Source organism: Phytophthora cinnamomi, assembly GCF_018691715.1.
Source record: "Phytophthora cinnamomi strain GKB4 chromosome Unknown Contig41, whole genome shotgun sequence".
In the NCBI taxonomy this organism is placed as follows: Eukaryota; Oomycota; class Peronosporomycetes; order Peronosporales; family Peronosporaceae; genus Phytophthora; species Phytophthora cinnamomi.
In genome coordinates, this window is record NW_027150974.1 from 445,046 (window position 1) to 464,505 (window position 19,460).

A 19,460-nucleotide genomic window follows, 5' to 3' on the forward strand; every position below is an offset into this window, starting at 1 on the left:
GGCGTCGCGTGCGACGCGCGCAAATGACCCGTCTCGTTTGGAGATGAGAGACGGATCTGTGGACGAAAAGAGGGGATGAGCGACGATGCACCGGCACAGGCAAAGCGGGGACTGGAGGCGTCCGAGCCGAGACGAATACTCGAGCGCTCGGCTAGCTAAAGCCTGCCTGTCGGCACAGTCCCGAGGGTGCTGCGCTGCTGCTGCTGCTGAAAAGCACAGAAGAAGCTGCAGTCCTTCGCTTTTGTGCGGAGGTGAGCAGCGCATTTATGCACGGCCTCAGCTAGAGAAATTGACCAGCGCATCCCCCGACGGCAATGAGGCGCGCTTCAACACTGGCTACGAAGGAATTCAGTCTGCGTTCCCCCTCGTCCGCTGTCAACTCAGAGGTCAACCTCGATCGCGAAATGGCGCAAGGCAGTCGTCGCTCGCTCACCTGTTCTCGCACTCATCGTCGTTGCTGACGGTCGCGACTCACGAGGCCCCGCTGCCAGCCAATCCAGAGGTATCAAGTTCAGATACCGTTCGTCTACAGCTCAAAAGCGTACAGATACCTACACTCGCTCGCTTGCTTGGGACCCTAGCCTGGGGTTGACAAATGTCTTTGGCCTCGTTGATGCCATGGCCGCAGGTTACACAGTCTCCTGTCCTACCTTGCGTGGGCTTCCGGTGGTGGACCGGACGGGAAGCATAGCTGACGGCCCCTCGTGAGCTGATACCACTTCGCCCTCCATTACAAGATCAAGCGGCAAAAAAACACCCGAAGCAGTCTGCCAAGTGTTGGATACGATATTTCTCTAGTTGCCAAATTACTAATGCAAGGCAAACTCGAAGATCCGCTCGCTCGCCCCAGCAAGTGCTGCTGGAAGCGTGCAATACAGCATGATACACGTTGCACCTGGAGACCCCACCGAGATGTACTTTGTGTTTCACCCCAGCAATAACTTTGCATGCAATCCCAACACGGATATCAATAAGATCATACTGTTTATTAGTACTTGTTGAATACAAAGAGCTAGAGCGTGCCGCTCAGCGACCGCGCGGTGCTGTTATATCCACAACAGCACGCAGTCACTTGAGTGCAAGCGTGCTAACCATAAGTACTCTAGTTGTTGCCGTAGAACGTCTCGTTAGTGTACACGACCATGTCGTAGCCCGAGGGGCAGTACGGGAAGGTCTTGTCGCTCACGATGTTCAGGAACAGGTTCTTGCCCGTCGTGTACGTCACGTAGCCGCCCAGACAGGCGCAGACGACGATGATGAACGAGCCGATGGCCTTCTCGTACCACGGGGTGCGGTTCCAGAACACCTTGAGGTAGAAGAAGATCGGCAGGATGATGCAGGCCATCGACACGGCCCACGCGCCGACGAAGTCGGTGAAGTCAATGAAGTGGTCCTTGAAAATGATGGCGATGATGAGGAGGATCACAACAATGGCGATACGCAGCGTGATGTACTTGGCAGTCACGAGGGGCCCGCTGTTGTGGTACTCCTCGATGAGTGCCTCCGGGGACAGATCGTACTCGGCGTCAGCAAGCGAGGTGACAGACGGGCCCGTCGTGGCGCCGATGGCCGAAACACGGTCTTTTTGCGGCGTGTTGATGCCTTCGAAGGCGGGGGACTCCTCATCCACGGCAGCAAGCAGAGGACGCTTGTGCATGCCCAGAATGCCGCGCTCAGCGATGTAGAGCACGGGGTTCAGGATCACGGACATGGCGATGGTGATGTGCAGCTGCATGAACAGGTAGGCAAGCACAACAGCACCGCGGTTCGCGTTCAGGTTGAGCGCCGTTCCGCCGATGGCGAAGAGCAGGTTACCAGGGATCTGGCAGCCGACAAAGGCGTACGAGGTCGAGCCGATGATGAGGAACAGGCACGCCGTGAAAGCCATGGTGGTGGCAACAACACGCGGCATACGCTCGGGCTGCGAGTGCTCACGCTGCAGCGCGGGCACCAGCACGGCGGCGGAATAGGCCAGTGCCAGGTTTCCGAAGGAGCTGGCTGCCTGGCCGAAGTCGAAGTCGGGGCTGATCACGGACGGGTGGTTCGAGCCGATACCGTTCACAAGCACGCCGAGAGCGATGGCGTCGGCGAGGAGCGTGCCCAGGCAGCCAGCGAAGGCAGCAGCAGCACCTTCCTTGAGCGTCGGCGTGAGGATCACAGGCAGCAGCATGGCAGCCATGATGATGCTCCAGTACTGCTGGTCGAAGGCATCGGGGGAGATGCCGTCGAGCAGAATGCCACCGAGCACCAGGAACGCGCACGGCACAAGGCAGCACACGCCGAACTGGACGAAGAGCACGACATAACGGCCGATCTTGCCGCAGCACCACTCGCCGACGTCACCGTAGGTCTTGACGGACTTGGGGGCGGCCAGCATGACGCGCGAGATGGCCACGCACGAGCAAATATTGGCGAGGCCCATGAAGATGAGCGCGATCGTGGCGATCGTGGCGCCCGAGCGGGCGAAGTTGGACGGCAGGCCCAGCGTTCCGATGCCGTACACTGTGCAGAAGAAGTTGAAGGCAATCTTGAGGTCCTCGGACGTGAAGAACGCCATGTTGTCTCGCTGTTAAACGCCGGGCGGCGTCTCGACTCTTGCGTTGAGGGGAAAGCGGTGGTGAGACCGTAGCAAAACGAGAAGTGGAGGTGTGCTGGCTGACAATGGCTCCGGTGCAAAAAGGCTCGGTTTAATCCCCGCGTTGCGAGCAGAGCCACCCCCTGCTCCAGTCATGGCGGCGTGCCAATCACCACGGACGCAAGCACGTGTGGGAGGCGCTGACTGGGCAACTCGGCTTCCAGCGATAGGGCAGCGCGTCGGTGCCGGCTCCCCATTACCAGCGGCAGTGAATCGACCAGAGGCGGGGGCGCCCATGTGCATCGAAAGCCGCCGCCCGTGACGCGGAGCCGAGCATGACACCGGATTGGCGCATCGCGGTGCTCGCGGTGGAGACCATACCCGTCTCTCTTTGCCCTCGCCACCAGAGACAGACCTGTCGACGAACGAGAGGATGGGCTCGCGCAAAACTGAAGATCCGCTACACTTGGGTTTTGTATGGTTGTCAAGACGTACGGTTCCGGTGCATGAAGCCAGCAGATCCCTCTGTACCGCGATTAAAAGTCGCGCGTTGCAATGCAAACGTCGCATTTACTGTATTATAGCAGGACGAAGCGCTCGCTCGCTCGCATCCTTGGCATCCGCTTCAACTTGGTTCAGTACTGTACGGTGCCAGAGGTCTTGCGTGCCCTCGTCTGACGAGTCCTCAAGGTTCCGCCACGTTGGCCTCGTCGGACGAGAGAGACGATCACTGCGTTTGACCCTGCACGACAATGCCGATGCCACCGCGCAGAGTGATAAGCCTGCAGGAATTGATGCGCGTCGGGAGGGCGGCGGAGATAAGATGGGGGCGACGTGGGTGGGTGAGGGGGATGTGTCCGCGAGCATGCGAGTGCTGGACGCTTTGTCGCCTTCCGTTTTGCCATGGGGGACGCTTTCAAGAGGATCCCGCGGGGGATGCGCCCCCACGCAGCTCGGCTATGTCTCGCGAAGGACAAAAGCTCGATGACCAGCAGGTCCAGCGCGCCTCCTTCCGGTGCAATGCAATCCGCCGCTGCCCGTGACGAGGTGCTTGCTGCTTGTTGCCTCACCAGGACTCGCCCTTGCCGAAGGCGTTGGCGCTCGCTTGGACAGCGGTGAACCGCGGCGGGTTGAAACTCTCAAGTTGAAAGCGCCGTCAACGTAACGTGGTCCGAATCAGCCCCGTCGTGTCAGATGTCACGAGCACTGGGGTCCGTCGACGAAAACTATTTTCCCCAGCTGATTGGCGAGCGAGAGTGGGCACTGCTAAGCTCGACGAAAGTCTCCGGTCAGCGCTTGATGTGCGCGGCTGAGCAAGCCGGGTCACCTCCCGCCGCCGCAATGAAGGCGGCAAGACACGCTGCAACCCGCATGCATGCACGCCGCAGCCAGGCTGGCCAGCTGCGCTAGCCAAGGCGCTCGGGCTGGAATGCTGCAAATTTGGAGGGAGCAACCTTACATGTATGTAAGTTCTGGTGGGTTGCATCCCGTGTCGCTGTACACGTATCAGCACCCTCACTCCTTGCCCAAGTCGGTGCTTGAAGCGCTGCACCACTGCTACTGCGCCACTGCGTCCCAGTCAACGCAGACTCATGCCACGAGCGCGTATCAGGCTTTTCCCACCACACGAATCCGCCGCGACTATTAAACCGCATTACAAGCACAAGCACAAGCTCGCAGTCAGCGCACTGCCAACCTGTAGACGAGCGCCCGAAACCACACACATCCTTCCAGCGCGCCTCGCCCTGCATTCTTGACACGCTTTAACGGTACACTGTACCTCTTCCATGTGGTCCACCTCAACTTTCTGCTTGTCAACCCGTCACCAGCCAAAGTCTTGCGTGACATCTTCGTGCTCTTCCTCCGGAGTCCCGAGTCGCCTCCGTGCGCGTCTGTAGCTCCGCGCCGCCTGCCCGCTGCTCGCCGCGACTTGCACCACCTCCGAGACAAGACGTTTCTTCTGCGATCGCGGCCCTCGCGCCCCGCCACCTCGCTCTGTAGCGCCCGCAATCGCCGCCGCAGCACCATGGCTCGACTGCTCCGCCCCGACGCCGACGGCTTCGCCGCCGCTGCGCGCGAGCTGCGCAGCGGCCAGCTGGTGGCCTTCCCCACCGAGACCGTCTACGGGCTGGGTGCCAACGCGCTGGACCCCGCGGCCGTGCTGTCCATCTTCGCGGCCAAGGCGCGGCCGCTCACGGACCCGCTGATCGTGCACGTGCCGGCGCTGCAGGACGCCGTGCAGCTCGTGGACCTCACGCCGCCCGGCCGCCGCGCCTTCGAGTGCCTGGGCCGCGCCTTCTGGCCGGGCCCGCTCACGCTCATCGCCAAGGCGGTGCCGCAGCTGCCGCTCACGCTGTCGGCCAACACGGGCTTCGTGGGGCTGCGCTGCCCCAAGCACCCGGTCGCGCAGGCGCTGCTCCAGGCGGCGCAGGTGCCCGTGGCGGCGCCCAGTGCCAACAGGTTCGGCCACGTGTCGCCTACGACGGCGAAGCACGTGCTGGACGACCTGGGTGCGTGCGAGAACTTGAGTGTCGTCGAGGCGGACGAGGCCGGCTGCTGTCAAGTGGGCATCGAGTCCACCGTGGTGAAGATCGTGCCCGAGGAGCACAAGCTCATCGTCTTCCGTCGTGGTGGTGTGTCCGAGCAGGCACTGGCACAGGTGCTCAAGGAGAACGCCGAGCTGCTGGGCGGCGTATACGACGTGGTGACGATCCAGAAGGAGGCCAAGATGCAGACCAAGGAGGCGCAGCAGGCACCCGGACAGATGATCACGCACTACGCCCCCGACGTGGACACGTACTTGTACCAGGCGGACGCGGCGGACAAGATGGACGCGTCCAGCAAGCAGGACGTCAGTCGCTGGGTCGTTATCGACTTCGGTGGCAAGCTCGCCGAGCTGAAGGACCGCGTACGAGCATACATGGACCTCTCGCCGAACGGTGACGTCGCCGAGGCCTCGCAGCGCATCTTCGACTCGCTGCGTTGGTCCGAGAACGTGCAAGGCGTTGAGCGCGTGGTCATTACCGGCGTCATCTCGGAGCCGCACGAACAGGCTGCAGCGCTGCACGACCGCATGTACCGCGCAGCATCGGGCAAGCAGCGCTCCCTCCAGCTTTAGAGGAGCTAGCTAGAATCTACTCATATTGTACTTTTCCGGAGATCAGAAGTAGGACCCATAAATGCATGATTGCTGTGTTTTCGCTTTTCATTTATCAAGCTGGAGGGTAAGGCAAAGCAAAGATGTAGCCGTTAAATTATCCCCACCGGGGATCTCACTCGCTCGAGCAGGCATTTAGCATTTCGAAAGGGTCCTCTTACGTGTCTACGAGTCGAGGTCTTGCACGTACACGAGCGCCTGCGGCGCAAGGCCCTGTTCAAATGAAATCCATCACCACCAAGTGAACGTCAGGCAACTTCAACATACACTTCAACTTACAGAACCAAGCACATACCGCATCGGCGAGAGTCACGTCAAGGAGGTCTGGCCCATAAACCTTCTTCGGGAAGTTCGTAGCCAGCTCGTAGTTCCGGATTGTGATCTCGCGGTCGAAGAACTCGACGTCGATGAAGTCCCGCACAGTCTTCAGTGTGTCGTGGGCGTAAAAGATGTGGTCTAGGCGAGTGCCGTTGTGTAGGTGGAATTTGATCACCGCCGTCTTGTAGTCCGCGTCTGGCGGGGCGCGCGTCTTGGGACCGTCCGCAATCCGAGCCCGCTTGGCCTCAACCTCCGCCTTGTACTCCTTCTCCTGCTGGATCTTCTCCTCTTCCGCACGGCGAGCGTCTTCTTCCGCGCGCCGCTGCTCCTCCTCCTTCTGCAGCCGCTCCTTCTCTTCCCGCTCCGCCTGCTCTCGCGCTTCTTGCTCCCGACGGCGATCCGCCGCCAGCGACTCCTGGTACTCCCTGTCCTGCTGCTCGCGCAGGATCTGCGCCTCCGTGCGTTGCTGGCGAATGTGGCGCGCCGTGGCCAGGATCTGGTTGTTGCGGTCCACCGCCGCATTGAGCTTCTGGACGATCTCGTCCGCCGGCAAGTTGGCTAGCAGCAACAACAGCCCAATAACAAATTAACACTGCAAAATAAAATAAACAAATAAAAAATAACTGCTCCATCTCCACACCTGTGATCTTCTCAACGACGTTCACGCCGCGCGACACGCAGGACAGCAGCGCCAGGAACGGGAACGTGGCGCAGCCTAGAGACAGACTCACGCCGAAGCCCTCCGCGTGCTGCACGCAGCCCGCCCACGACACGATGCAGTCGCTGTTGTTCAGGTAGGCGCTCATGCGCTCCGTGCACATGGCCTTGCTGCAAGCAGAGGCACCACGCATTAGCCCCTCCCCAACTGTGTGCGCTCTAATGCTCCCCAACTGTGCGCGCTCTTATGCTCCCCAACTGTGTGCGTACCGGCAGAAGGCGTCGGCGTCGTCGTGGATGTTCGAGTGCAGGAACACCAGCAGGAACTTGGACGCCGTGCGCGCCGTGCTCACCGCGTCGCGGAACGACGTGTGCTCGAAGCGCGGCGTGACGGCCTCGCCGTAGCGGCGGCGCAGGCTGTGCGCGAAGTTGCGCGCCGCCGCCTGCGGGTCCTCCGGCTCGCCGTCGCCCAGCACGAAGCTCAGCGGCGACATGAGCAGCTCCACGAAGCCCTTCGGGGGCCGCGCGGCGCGGCGCGGAGGCGGCGAGCGCGCGCGCTCGGGCGTCTGCTCCGTCTGGTTCTCGCCCTGCACGTGGCGGCGCCGCAGCCCGTCCGTGTCGGCGTCCATCGTGCCCACAGCCATGGCGCAGCAGCAGGAACTCGAGTGATGAGGTGTCGATGCCCGGAAGGTCCTCTTCCGCGAAATGACGGGATCTGATTTGACCAATCGCGGGCGGGGGTACAAATTGTGTGGTGGACATGAGATTGAGAAAGAGACTGACTCGGGTTCAGTATGGCCACTTTGCGACAGCGCAGATGGAGACAGATTTGTGTAATGGACGTATATTTTGTGCACATGGCTGCAGCAGGTGACTTCAACTGAGACCGACAAGCAGCGTTCGATGAGAGTGCTCCAGCAGTGCAAGCAAAGGCAAAGTTTGTTGGCGTTGAGTTGGGATGAACAAAACACAACAGACCAGGATACAAGCAAAGGGTGTCGTTGTATTATACGAGGCAGGTATGCACTATGTCACAGAGGCCGCCAACTCCGGCAACCAGGAGGTCCGCCAGCCTTACAGGAAGTACGCGCCGACGGCGATCGCGGTGGCAGCAACGGCGCCAATAGTGCCAGTCACCTGCGCAGCACCGCTTGAACCCGACGCACCGCTCGCGCTTGAGGCGGAGGTCGACTTCTTAGAGGTCGACTTCTTTGAGGTCGACTTGTCCGAAGTTGAAGACGAGTCCGACGTCAGCGACGAGTCCGTCGTGGACGTGGTCGAGTCGCCCGCAGTCGCCATGCCAGTGGAGCTGGACGAGCCCACAGATGTGTCCGCCGTGGAACTGCCAGCAGCGCCGATGGTGGCAGCAGTGGCATCAGCGCCAGAGGCGTCGGTAGCGGAGGTTCCGGCCGCTGGGGTGGCGGTGGCGCTAGTGGTGGTGGTGGAGGAGGCGGTGCCGGTACTTCCTGTAGCAGGGGTCACCGCAGGGGTGGTGGCACCCGTAGCTCCCGTTGTGCCGGTTGTAGCAGCACCAGTCGTTGTAGCACCAGTCGTCGTGGCACCGGTGTGCGTGCCGGTCGTGGTCTGACTGGTGACACCGGCAACAGTGAGGGAGGCGATGATGAGGACCTGGAAGAACTTCATTGTTGTTGGGAGAAGGGAAGCGAGGAGTTGCTTAAGACTTGAGCTATTGGGAGCGGAAATGAGAATGACGAGCTTACAACGACCCGAGTTCAAGTGCGTCTACCGAGAGGAGAGGGAGAGGTAGTGTAGGTATGAAACATGCTGCTCTCTTTTCGTAGGTTTTGTGCCATATGAACTCCCAACTTGTGGACTAACTGTTGTTGCGATAGGCCGGTTATGCGGTTGACCCCCTGGCTCATTATAATAATCTTACCGCAAGTCGCGGCATGGTTCAACCTTCTGGGGTTGGCTCGCACCTGAATCAGGACCCGTTTTGCCGTGTTTACCACCACAATACCATTAGCGGCACATGCAGTTGTCCTGAGGGTACACCTGTACCGGTAGCTAGTTCGTGTGCATGATGCAAGGAATGCAATATATATTTCCAGCCATGTTGAAGCGAGACGTGCACACACTGGTTTCGTTTCACATTGAGGTTCTAAACTTCCTTGACTTATTCCATCATGTACACGCAAATGCTCTCACGTGAATCAACCATCCATAGCTTCATTCTCAAGGATTATTGTATTATATGTGGGCTCCCCACTGCCTGCATATCTTATAAACAATACGTATTAGCTTCTGGTGAACACAAGGCAGCCCCAATGCATTCCTTGCATTACACGAACAATACCAATAGGTCCAAGCATTTTTACGACCATGTGTGACAGTCATTTTTCAGAAACTCACCCTTGGGCCGGACATTGGAATGTAATATGAAGCAAGTCGCCCAGCGCTGCGGTGCTCCTGCTCAACAACGGTTGTGTGGTGGTCAGCAACAAGTGACTGCAATGTACCTCAGACAAAAAATGTCAGCAATGAGTATTACTCAGTGAAGTTCTGGGTGTATGATTCACATCGGTAGTGCTGACCTCGATAAAAAGTAATGTTAGTGATTTGAATTTATCGCGGTCTTCCATCGTTGGTGATTGATTACCTTTTGAGTTTTGCCTTTATTGTCTTCGATCATCGTCATCAGTAGCTACCTTCTGTACCTTTGCCATCTTTATCGAGCACTTCGAGTGTAAGCGCTTTGCTGCGCTAGTCTAGCCTGGGACTGACGTGTTCAAATCAGATCGATCATTTGCTTCTGCAATGCACGGTGGCGAAGCAGCAGTTATGGATGAACTGGAGTTTTTTTTTGGCAAACGGTGTTTGCCAAAGAAAATATGGCCCGCCAATTACTGTGGCCATGTTGTTCACGCTCAGGAAGGAATCGACAATGACTGGGTAGAGGTCCACTACACCACGTCTTCAAAGCTAACCATTTCTTTATGCCATCACGTCCTGAAGTACTTCAGCTTGTTAATTTCTAAGAATTCTTTTTATTTTATTAACTGAATGCTGACAGCCCTCGCTAGGGCCCATTTCGTTTCGAACCATCTCACGGCCCATATCTGAGCGCTTCGTCGTCGTTACAGTGCCTTCCTGTGTCGACGCTGTTCACCCTCCGTTACTGGGACATATTTCGGCAAGCGCGCTACCACTCGGCGCGGGATCTCTAACGTTAATAGCGAGTGACTTGGTGTAGATACATTGCATCCCCTTTCGTTGTAATCTTCTATCTAATGTTTTAGTTCGCTTTGAATTATGGTCGTGCATTGCTCATTGCTGTTCGTGCTGAAGTCTTGTTGCACTGAGTTAAAATCAAGGGAGACCTCCCAGTCCATTCATTTCTCAGTCGTTGGCATCGACTTGTTGCACTCAGCACAAGATGATTCTGGTGTTTGCTGGTGTCTACAGTACGGAAATGGGATGGAGTCATCATGTTGCCAGAATGGCAATGGTAGAATGATCGATCTGGTAGATCAATTCCCTTTCTGAGCAAGTTGAGTCCAGGATACGCATTATTTGAAATTGTTGCTGCACTCATAGGTGCCAAGCAATACGTAGTCGAGAGGGAAGATCCTAGATGAAGGTTAATTCGGGGTTCACCGCCTTTTTCTTCATCTTCGAACACTGGCAATACTTATAGAACACATGTACTTCATCAGACGATTCCTACATAGGCCAAATTGTACAGTAGATGCCTATACATCGTTGAACACGCATACTTGCGTCACCCAGGCAAAGCTGCGGGGCACATTCTATGGCATCAGTACTGGCTTAAACGGATGGAGTTCTGTTCGCGTAGATAAAAAGCTCAACCCTCACTTGCATAATCGTCGTAGCCATGACTCGAGCCCGTAGACAAGTGCGCTGAGCCACAACTCCACAAGTTGGGAGTTCATATGGCACAAAACCTACGAAAAGAGAGCAGCATGTTTCATACCTACACTACCTCTCCCTCTCCTCTCGGTAGACGCACTTGAACTCGGGTCGTTGTAAGCTCGTCATTCTCATTTCCGCTCCCAATAGCTCAAGTCTTAAGCAACTCCTCGCTTCCCTTCTCCCAACAACAATGAAGTTCTTCCAGGTCCTCATCATCGCCTCCCTCACTGTTGCCGGTGTCACCAGTCAGACCACGACCGGCACGCACACCGGTGCCACGACGACTGGTGCTACAACGACTGGTGCTGCTACAACCGGCACAACGGGAGCTACGGGTGCCACCACCCCTGCGGTGACCCCTGCTACAGGAAGTACCGGCACCGCCTCCTCCACCACCACCACTAGCGCCACCGCCACCCCAGCGGCCGGAACCTCCGCTACCGACGCCTCTGGCGCTGATGCCACTGCTGCCACCATCGGCGCTGCTGGCAGTTCCACGGCGGACACATCTGTGGGCTCGTCCAGCTCCACTGGCATGGCGACTGCGGGCGACTCGACCACGTCCACGACGGACTCGTCGCTGACGTCGGACTCGTCTTCAACTTCGGACAAGTCGACCTCAAAGAAGTCGACCTCTAAGAAGTCGACCTCCGCCTCAAGCGCGAGCGGTGCGTCGGGTTCAAGCGGTGCTGCGCAGGTGACTGGCACTATTGGCGCCGTTGCTGCCACCGCGATCGCCGTCGGCGCGTACTTCCTGTAAGGCTGGCGGACCTCCTGGTTGCCGGAGTTGGCGGCCTCTGTGACATAGTGCATACCTGCCTCGTATAATACAACGACACCCTTTGCTTGTATCCTGGTCTGTTGTGTTTTGTTCATCCCAACTCAACGCCAACAAACTTTGCCTTTGCTTGCACTGCTGGAGCACTCTCATCGAACGCTGCTTGTCGGTCTCAGTTGAAGTCACCTGCTGCAGCCATGTGCACAAAATATACGTCCATTACACAAATCTGTCTCCATCTGCGCTGTCGCAAAGTGGCCATACTGAACCCGAGTCAGTCTCTTTCTCGATCTCATGTCCACCACACAATTTTGTCTCTTCATTATGATTGGCTGCAACTTCCCTCCACACCATCCGTACACCACCAACCGCGCCCACCAAAAACACAACGCAGCCTTCCGCCATGAGCGCCCTCTTCCCGGCGCCTGTGCGCTCGTACACGACGTTCTCGGACGCCGCGCCGGCCTCTTCCTCCTCCGCCGCCTCCTCCAAGCCCTCCTCTTCCACGATCATCCCGCGCTACCCTCTGCGCGTGAAGAAGCAGTTCGTGCCGCGACGCAATGAAGACTTCGGCGACGGCGGCGCGTTCCCGGAGCTGCACGTGGCCCAATTCCCGCTCGGAATGGGCAAAAAGGGCTCAAATGGGTCCTCGTCCAAAAATAGCAGCGGAACCCTAGCCCTCCAAGTACGTGGCGATGACGGTCACGTCAGCTATGACGCTATCGTGACGCAGCAGCACCGAGACAAGAGCAAGGTGTACACGCGCTTCAGCGACGTCGTGGAGAAGGATGCGGACGCGGCGGCGCTGGCGCTGCCCGGCCGCGACGAAGAAGAGGAGACCGCCAGCCGCACGCGCGAGGCGCTGCAGGCGCTGGTGCAGGGCAAGGTGGCCAGCTCGCTGCCCACCAACGTGGGCCGCCAGAAGAGCGCCAAGGAGACGGCCAAGTACGTCCGCTACACGCCCAACGAGCAGGGCGCCAAGCAGCGGATCATCCGCATGGTGGACGTGGCCAAGGACCCCATGGAGCCGCCCAAGTTCCAGCACACCAAGGCGGTGCGTGGGCCGCCGTCCCCGCCCGTGCCGGTGCTGCACTCGCCGCCCCGGAAGCTCACGGTGGCGGACCAGCAGTCGTGGAAGATCCCGCCCTGCATCTCCAACTGGAAGAACTCGAAGGGGTTCACCATTGCGCTGGACAAGCGGCTGGCGGCGGACGGACGCGGCCTGCAGCAGGTGACGGTGAACGACAACTTTGCCAGCTTGTCCGAGGCGCTGGCGATCGCGGAACGCAAGGCCAGAGAGGAGGTCAACATGCGCGCGCAGGTGCAGAAGAAGCTCGCCATGAAGCAGAAGGAGCAGAAGGAGAACGAGCTGCGCGAGCTCGCGTCCAAGGCGCGCATGGAGCGCGCGGGCATCCGCGCAGACAGCGACGAGGAGGAGGACAGGAGCCGCAGTCGACGACGCAGATCGTCCAGTGCTCATAGCGACCGTCGGCGTCGATACAGTGACGAGGAGGACGAAGACAGTGACGCTGAAGGACGCAGGGAGCGCGACCGTATCCGTCGCGAGCGCAAGAAAGAGCGCGAACGCGAAATGCGCATGGAAAAGCTGGGCAAGAAGGGCAAGCTGGCGCGCGATGAGGACCGTGATATCTCGGAGAAGATTGCTCTGGGTCAGCTGCAGGGCGGCGGACGCGCTGGTGGGAGCGATGGCATGTTCGACTCCCGGTTGTTCAACCAGTCTCAGGGTATTAGTTCGGGCTTCGGCCAGGAAGACGAGTACAACGTCTACTCGAAGCCGATGGTGGACCGTGGCAAGGCGAGTGTGTACCGCCCGAAGGGTGATGACGGCACCTTTGACGCGGACAAGGAGTACGAGGAGCTGAAGGGTGGCCACTCCAAGCGCTTCAAGGCCGACAAGCAGTTCCGTGGAACGGAGGCTGTGGCGCGAGGTGGAGCTCGCGACGGACCCGTGCAGTTTTCATACGACAATGTTAAGGATGAGGACGACGAAGACGCCAACAGGACGCGTGCGTCTGATTCTCGTCGTGACGATGCGCGTCGGTCGCCGTCCGCTTCTCCTCCACGAGCTCGAGAGAAGACACGTTCGCCGTCACGCTCGCCTCCACGTCGTGGTCGCTCGCCGTCTGGTTCCCCTTCTCGCTCTCGGGGCCGTGGCCGCTCTCCGTCGAATTCGCCGCCGCGCTCAAGAGCTCGTGGTCGCTCACCATCGGGTTCTCCACCGCGCTCGAGAGGTCGCGGACGCTCCCCGTCCGGATCACCCCCACGTTCTCGAGCACGAGGACGTTCTCCATCACCGTTCCGTGGTCGGGATCGCTCGGCGCCGCGCGGACGTAAGCGGTCTCCGTCGCGTTCCCCTACGTACTCTCGGGAGCGTGGTCGTCCGCGTGCGCGAGGACGTAGCAGTCGTCGGCGATCGCCGTCCTATTCTCGATCTCGCCGGTCTCCATCTTGGTCGCGCTCTCGCAGTAGGGAAGGTGACCGCAAGCGTTGTCGTCGTTCGCGCAGTGAAGACAGTGATGATGATCCTTTTGGACTGGATCAGTTCCTGACTGATGCGCGGAAGGGAGCTGACGATGGACGCCGCTCGCCTGGTCGTGATCGCCGCCGCCGCTAAGGTAAACTGTAGCAACCCAAGTTGATGATACAAGAACGTGAGGCCTCCACTCTGCAGTGCTGCTTCAGCAAGATAAACACCGGTAAAGTGCTACGAGGATGTTGTCATCGCGCTCAATATATACAATTGATCTAAATCTTCTGCATTTGATTTTCTAACAGGATTGAGCAAGAAGATAGGAAGTTTTCTATGAGCTAACAAGGTATGTTGATGAGAGGAAGAGACGTATATTTCACAGTGACAAGCACTATCGCAAACTGAGCTATAGCTTGCTACTCGTTGTCATGACAGCTCCTGAGCTCGCTCGAGACTTCACCATAACGAACACGCACGTGATTGTCGCCTTACAGGAAGTAAGCGCCAACCACCATCGCAGTGGCAGCAACGGCGCCCATGGCGCCCGTCAGCTGAGAAGCACCGCTCGTTTTCGAGCCCGAAGCACCGCTTCCACTCGACGACTTCTTCGAGGTCGACTTCTTCTTCGAGGTCGACTTGTCTGAAGTCGAAGACGAGTCCGACGTCTTCGACGAGTTCGTCGTGGAGGTAGTCGAGTCGCCGGCAGTCGCCGTACCAGTAGAGTTGGATGAGCCCACCGAGGTGTCTGTCGAGGAGCTGCCAGTAACGCCGATGGTGGCAGCGGTAGCATCCGCACCAGAGGCAGCAGTGGTAGAGTTGGCTGCATCCACGGTGGAAGGAGTGACGGCTCCCGTGGTGGTCTTCGTGGTAGCCGTGGAGGGGGCCGTGGTAGCGGTGGAAGGGGTCTTGGTAGTAGCGTTGACGCCAGCGACGGCAATGGCGGCGATGATGAGGACCTGGAAGAACTTCATTGTTGTCGGGAGGAGGGAGAAGGAGGAGGAGGAGTTGAGACTTGAGCTGTTGGGAGCGGAAATGAGAATGATGAAGCTCTCACGAGTTGTTGAGACCAGACCACGCAGGGAGGGGGTGCCATGAGTTGGGCGACTTTACATACGAACAGCAGATGTGGAGCTGGAGGATATATATGATTCCTCTGCAGCCAAGAGAGCCTGGTCAACCCGCTGTTTCGTCGAAAGCTGTTTTTGACAGATGAATCTAGGTGCCTTCAATGCGTGCCTGCGCGTGCTTGGCCTTTGTCGCCTTGGCGCCGGTGATCTTGGAGGTGACGGTCTTCTTGACGGTCTTCTTGGCCGGGGTCTTCACCTGCTGCACGTGGATGATCTTGGGCGCCGCGTCCTTGCGAGGCGTCGATGACCTGGTGACTCTGTCGCCGACGCCCGCGCCGCCCTCTGGCTGCAGCACGTGCTCGTTGTACTGCACGCCGCTTTCGTCCGGAAAGCCCGTGAGATGCGGGAAGTTAATGAGGAACCCGTCGCTCACGTTGAAGTGGGTCATGTAGAACTTGAGCTGCTTCAGGTGCTCGGGCTTGAGGCCTGTGACGACCGCCTTGAGCTCCAGGATCACGGGTCGGTCGTGCAGCTTCAGGTACAGATCCACGCGGCGCGTGGCGACCCGCTGCCCCTTGTAGAGCACGGGGATCTCCACCTCGGACAGCACCGTGACCCCGCGCTGCCGCAGCTCGAGGGCCAGCGCGCGTTGGTACGTGGCCTCGAGGTTGTACGGACCGAGCACCCGGAAGACTTCGTTGCAAATGGCTGGCAGCTCGTCTTTGAGTTGACCGGAGCTCGTGATCCTGGGCAGGACGCACTTGGCGGTGGAGTCTACTGGCTCACCGAACGAAATCTTGTGCAGGTTTTCGGCCAGCTCTGCAATTGCGTCGCGGATTTTGGCGTCCGAGTCGTCAACCTCGTGCTCTTCTTGGTTGTTGCCGCGGTGCTTTTCCTCTGTGAGGACGGAAGAGGTCGAAGTTTCGTCCTGCTCGTGGGTCGTCATGCTGCGGGTGTTCATCGTAGTGGGAATCTTGGAATGGAGACATGGTTCAACTCAACACCCTTTCGACCGTCCAGCGGGATCAGTTGCGCTTTCGATAGAAATTCGAGTTGTTTGGGCTTTGCAGTTGAGCGGTGTGAGTGTGTGTGTGTGCATTGGGGAGAGGGGCAATGGATAATGGATATGATAACATGCATTGTGAAGATTTCTCACTTTGTGCGGATGTCTTGTTCTACTGAGTACTTCAAAGTATTTGGTAGCGACGATATCCTGGCGATCGTCAAAGCCGTTAGTCGAGAACTCGAAGATGATGGTTAGTGACGGTCGTCTAGGACGTTGGTAAGCACATCTTTCGGTAGCTCGCAGAGTGTAATGTGCAGAGCAAGAATGACAACTCTTGGAACATGGAGAATGACGGCGCCGAGGAGATCGTTCTCCCGAATGGGCAACGCGTGCCCGCGCGACCGTGGAGATACCGAGTCACTCCTCCGCCGAATCTGCGCGACATCGAGCTGGGCCTCTTCATTTTCGAGTACGACTGCCCGGAGCTCATCGTCCGAGACGCAGCGTTGAGTACGCTGTACACCGTCGAACAGGGGCAAGCCCAGCTGCAAATCTACAAGTGGCAGCAGGAGTATGGAGATGCTGGAGGCGTCTCGCTCTCTCGCTGCGGCTACGCGTTCAACTCGTCGCTAGATTCCGGCGCGAGTGGCTTCCACCAGCAATTCGTCTCCGACTTCGCCTTTATCGCCTCGCCGACCTGGTCCGGTCTGTCGGTTGATGAGAAGAACATGGCGTATCTGCCGTGCCTGCCAACGGTGGTGCTCCAGTTCACGACCAATGTGGACAGCATGGAGGGCCTGCAGACTAAAGTGACGAAGTTTGTCGACACAGGGACCCGGGAAGGCGTGGTGGTGGACATCAGCGGCCAGCGAGGCTGGATCTACAATCGAGGAGAGGAACCTCGCTTCGAGCCGTTGGCGGCGATCGAGTTCGACTCGAGGCCGGGATTTACTCTCGATTGCTCTGCAATCCTCGAGGAACGAGAACAAGAGCGACGTCGACTGGGAATGTAGAACGAGGTTTGGAGAAGAGGTCGAGCAGTGTAGTGACGACTAGGGATACGACAAAGCTGAACAAGGCAGAAGATGAAGTGGAGAGGTATTTATCAATCGAAAATATTAATATGTGGGATTCCCATTGCAAGTGCTCGCATCGTCCAGCCTTGTGCGTTATCGCTGCCGGCTCTTGGTGGTCGCGTTCCGTTGGGCGTGCCAGAAACGGATGATCACAGTCTGTCGCAACGACCTGCAGACGGCGAGCGAAGGTCTGGAGATACAATGGAGACGCGCTTGAGCTTGCGGCGACGCCTGCTTCGCATCGACGACTCGGATGCAACAACCGCAACTGCAGCGCTCGATCCTGTCGCCGCGCCACTCTCAGGTCAGCGATTCAACCGCTCGAACCAGTCGCGAGCTTTCGTAGGGCGTCGTCAACAGCCCCACCAGGAGTTCGAGGACGACGAAGACGAGGGTGACGGCGAAGGTGACGACGAAGAGAGCGGCGACGACGACGACGGAAGCACGACAGCGATCGATGCCAATGGCAACGCAACCAAAGCCTCGAGACCGGGGGAGAAGTGCCCCACTGCACCGCTAGTCAAGCTGATCTTCAGTCGCAGCGACCCGCGCGGTCGCAATCCCACCGTGTGCTTCGACTACCCGCCATCCCTCGGCGTAGTACGGGACTACTCGGGTCTCGTTGTCACCACCATGGACGCGCAGGAACTCTCGCTGTTCTACCGGACCTCTTGGGAGCGAAACTGCGTCAAGAACGCCTTCGCTGCCGCCGGGTTCTTCCGCACGCGCAAGAAGTGGACTGCGTGGCACTTGGCGTGGGCGAAACCCGTGCCGAAGACGCAGTTCGAGCGCTTCCGAGGCGACCACCCGCAGGCGTTCAACCACTTCCCCGACCCGTGGGTCATCGGCCGCAAGGATCGACTCATGAAGACGCTCGCCAATTGTCGTCGCCGCTTTGGCGCGAGCTACGACTTCTTCCCTGAAGGCTTCTCCCTTCCCGACCAGCTCGATGCCTTCCGCCGCGCGCTGGAACGTAACGAGACCTTCATCGCAGGAACTTTTCCCAGTTCGGTGAGCTCCAATAGAGGCGGCGACGAAGCTGCACGAAGAAAGTCGGCGATGCTCGGACCTCTCTGGATCATGAAGCCGCCAGCGTCCGCGTGTGGACGCGGCATCCGCGTCCTCACGCATCGTGACGCTTGTAAAATGTGCGAAGACGCTCGGAAGCTCTCGAAAAAGACTGGAAAGAAGGTGAAGGCGCGCATCGTACAGAAGTACGTGGCTGATCCACTGCTGCTTGGCGACGAGGAGCGGTACAAGTTCGATCTGAGGTTGTACGTTGTGGTGACCAGCTTGGACCCACTTCGCATCTACCTGTTCAAGGAAGGCATCGCTCGCTTCTGCACGGCGCCGTACTCGCTCAAGAACCCAAAGAACCGCTTCGCCCACTTGACCAACTACTCCATCAACAAGAGCAACGACGGGTTCGTGGAGAATGCGGACGCGCAGCGAGCAGACGCTGGCAGCAAGTGGAGTCTGTCGGCGCTCATACACAGGCTGCAGTCGCAGCAGCTACTAGACGACCCCGAGACACTCATGCGTCAAATTCGTGCCATCATTTGCAAGACAATCATTGCTGCGGAGGCGCACCTCACGCCACTTCTTCACCAGTTCGCCAGTCAGAATTCTTGCTACGAGTTGTTTGGTTTCGACCTGATGCTCGACTCGAAGTTGCGTCCGTGGCTCATCGAAGTAAACGTATCTCCGTCGCTAATGGGCGGATCACCGCTTGACCGGCGAATAAAAGGCTTGTTGCTCAGCGATACCTTCCACTTGGTGGGGTTGCAAGTGCCGACCACTAGCATTCCTCGCGAAAATATGCCGACGGCGATCCATTCTGCGCTCGGAAGCTCAACGGCGACGCCAGAATCTGGATCTTCGACTCCTTCATCAGCGTCATCAGGTCGGCAGTTCCGACGCAGTAAGACAATGCGAGCCACGACAGTAAATCGCCAACTACACGAGGTTGTGTTGGACCCAGCGGTTGAGCGCTTTGAGGCTACGCATCTGGATCTGTTCACTGCGAGTGATTGGGACATTGTACATGCCATGGACGACGAAATGGATCGGCGCGGTCACTTCGAGCGGATTTTCCCCTCTTCACTAGCGTCCTCGCAAGCAGCAGTGGAAGAAACCGCAGACTACTCCCGGTTCTTCACTTGTCAGCGCTACGCCAATTCACTCTGCGTAAAATGGCTGCAGACCCCACGGTCCATTCGACAGCGGCTAGTTCGACAACACTCAGCTAGCAGTAACTCTCGCCCCGCGCCACCGGTTGGTAGCCGATCACGCAGGATCATTCCCGCGAGCTCAGTAAGATAGACACGTATCCAACAAGCGATGGTACTTGATTGGAACAAAGCTCCCATAGACACCCGAAAGCATTTCAATGTCAATCATTGTCATCGTCATCGTCATCACTATCACCGCCTTCAGGGTCG

At 58.4% G+C, this 19,460-nt stretch overlaps 10 protein-coding genes across 11 annotated transcripts; 5 read left to right on the forward strand and 5 right to left on the reverse strand.

Moving 5' to 3' along the window:
• Window positions 1-1,102: 1,102 nt before the first annotated feature.
• Window positions 1,103-2,557, reverse strand: IUM83_17480 (Amino Acid/Auxin Permease (AAAP) Family; the record flags this gene model as incomplete). Its single annotated transcript, XM_067942430.1, has 1 exon — window positions 1,103-2,557. One exon carries the CDS (start codon window positions 2,555-2,557, stop codon window positions 1,103-1,105), a length of 1,455 nt encoding a protein of 484 aa, XP_067791165.1.
• A 2,044-nt stretch (window positions 2,558-4,601) lies between these two features.
• On the forward strand, window positions 4,602-5,693 carry IUM83_17481 (Sua5/YciO/YrdC/YwlC family protein; the record flags this gene model as incomplete). The annotated part of the gene is made up of 1 exon (XM_067942431.1): window positions 4,602-5,693. One exon carries the CDS (start codon window positions 4,602-4,604, stop codon window positions 5,691-5,693), a length of 1,092 nt encoding a protein of 363 aa, XP_067791166.1.
• A 204-nt stretch (window positions 5,694-5,897) lies between these two features.
• IUM83_17482 (putative regulator of the ubiquitin pathway (contains UAS and UBX domains)) lies at window positions 5,898-7,351 on the reverse strand (the record flags this gene model as incomplete). Its single annotated transcript, XM_067942432.1, has 4 exons — window positions 5,898-5,945; window positions 6,028-6,608; window positions 6,691-6,878; window positions 6,978-7,351. 4 exons carry the CDS (start codon window positions 7,349-7,351, stop codon window positions 5,898-5,900), a joined length of 1,191 nt encoding a protein of 396 aa, XP_067791197.1.
• Window positions 7,352-7,781: 430 nt separating this feature from the next.
• Window positions 7,782-8,351, reverse strand: IUM83_17483 (uncharacterized protein; the record flags this gene model as incomplete). Of its 2 annotated transcripts, none has more annotated exons than XM_067942434.1 (1): window positions 7,782-8,351. In XM_067942434.1, the coding sequence occupies one exon, from the start codon at window positions 8,349-8,351 to the stop codon at window positions 7,782-7,784; it is 570 nt and encodes a 189-aa protein (XP_067791163.1). The 2 variants fall into 2 exon arrangements, with proteins under 2 accessions (XP_067791163.1, XP_067791164.1); XM_067942433.1 differs by having other exon boundaries at window positions 7,782-8,006.
• A 2,440-nt stretch (window positions 8,352-10,791) lies between these two features.
• Window positions 10,792-11,361, forward strand: IUM83_17484 (uncharacterized protein; the record flags this gene model as incomplete). Its single annotated transcript, XM_067942435.1, has 1 exon — window positions 10,792-11,361. The coding sequence occupies one exon, from the start codon at window positions 10,792-10,794 to the stop codon at window positions 11,359-11,361; it is 570 nt and encodes a 189-aa protein (XP_067791199.1).
• A 421-nt stretch (window positions 11,362-11,782) lies between these two features.
• On the forward strand, window positions 11,783-13,734 carry IUM83_17485 (puff-specific protein bx42; the record flags this gene model as incomplete). The annotated part of the gene is made up of 2 exons (XM_067942436.1): window positions 11,783-13,406; window positions 13,478-13,734. 2 exons carry the CDS (start codon window positions 11,783-11,785, stop codon window positions 13,732-13,734), a joined length of 1,881 nt encoding a protein of 626 aa, XP_067791167.1.
• Window positions 13,735-14,358: 624 nt separating this feature from the next.
• IUM83_17486 (uncharacterized protein) lies at window positions 14,359-14,841 on the reverse strand (the record flags this gene model as incomplete). The annotated part of the gene is made up of 1 exon (XM_067942437.1): window positions 14,359-14,841. One exon carries the CDS (start codon window positions 14,839-14,841, stop codon window positions 14,359-14,361), a length of 483 nt encoding a protein of 160 aa, XP_067791198.1.
• A 244-nt stretch (window positions 14,842-15,085) lies between these two features.
• Window positions 15,086-15,883, reverse strand: IUM83_17487 (GxxExxY protein; the record flags this gene model as incomplete). The annotated part of the gene is made up of 1 exon (XM_067942438.1): window positions 15,086-15,883. One exon carries the CDS (start codon window positions 15,881-15,883, stop codon window positions 15,086-15,088), a length of 798 nt encoding a protein of 265 aa, XP_067791237.1.
• A 401-nt stretch (window positions 15,884-16,284) lies between these two features.
• Window positions 16,285-16,956, forward strand: IUM83_17488 (Uma2 family endonuclease; the record flags this gene model as incomplete). The annotated part of the gene is made up of 1 exon (XM_067942439.1): window positions 16,285-16,956. One exon carries the CDS (start codon window positions 16,285-16,287, stop codon window positions 16,954-16,956), a length of 672 nt encoding a protein of 223 aa, XP_067791168.1.
• Window positions 16,957-17,220: 264 nt separating this feature from the next.
• On the forward strand, window positions 17,221-18,821 carry IUM83_17489 (putative tubulin polyglutamylase; the record flags this gene model as incomplete). The annotated part of the gene is made up of 2 exons (XM_067942440.1): window positions 17,221-18,711; window positions 18,780-18,821. 2 exons carry the CDS (start codon window positions 17,221-17,223, stop codon window positions 18,819-18,821), a joined length of 1,533 nt encoding a protein of 510 aa, XP_067791169.1.
• Between the last annotated feature and the right edge of the window lie 639 nt (window positions 18,822-19,460).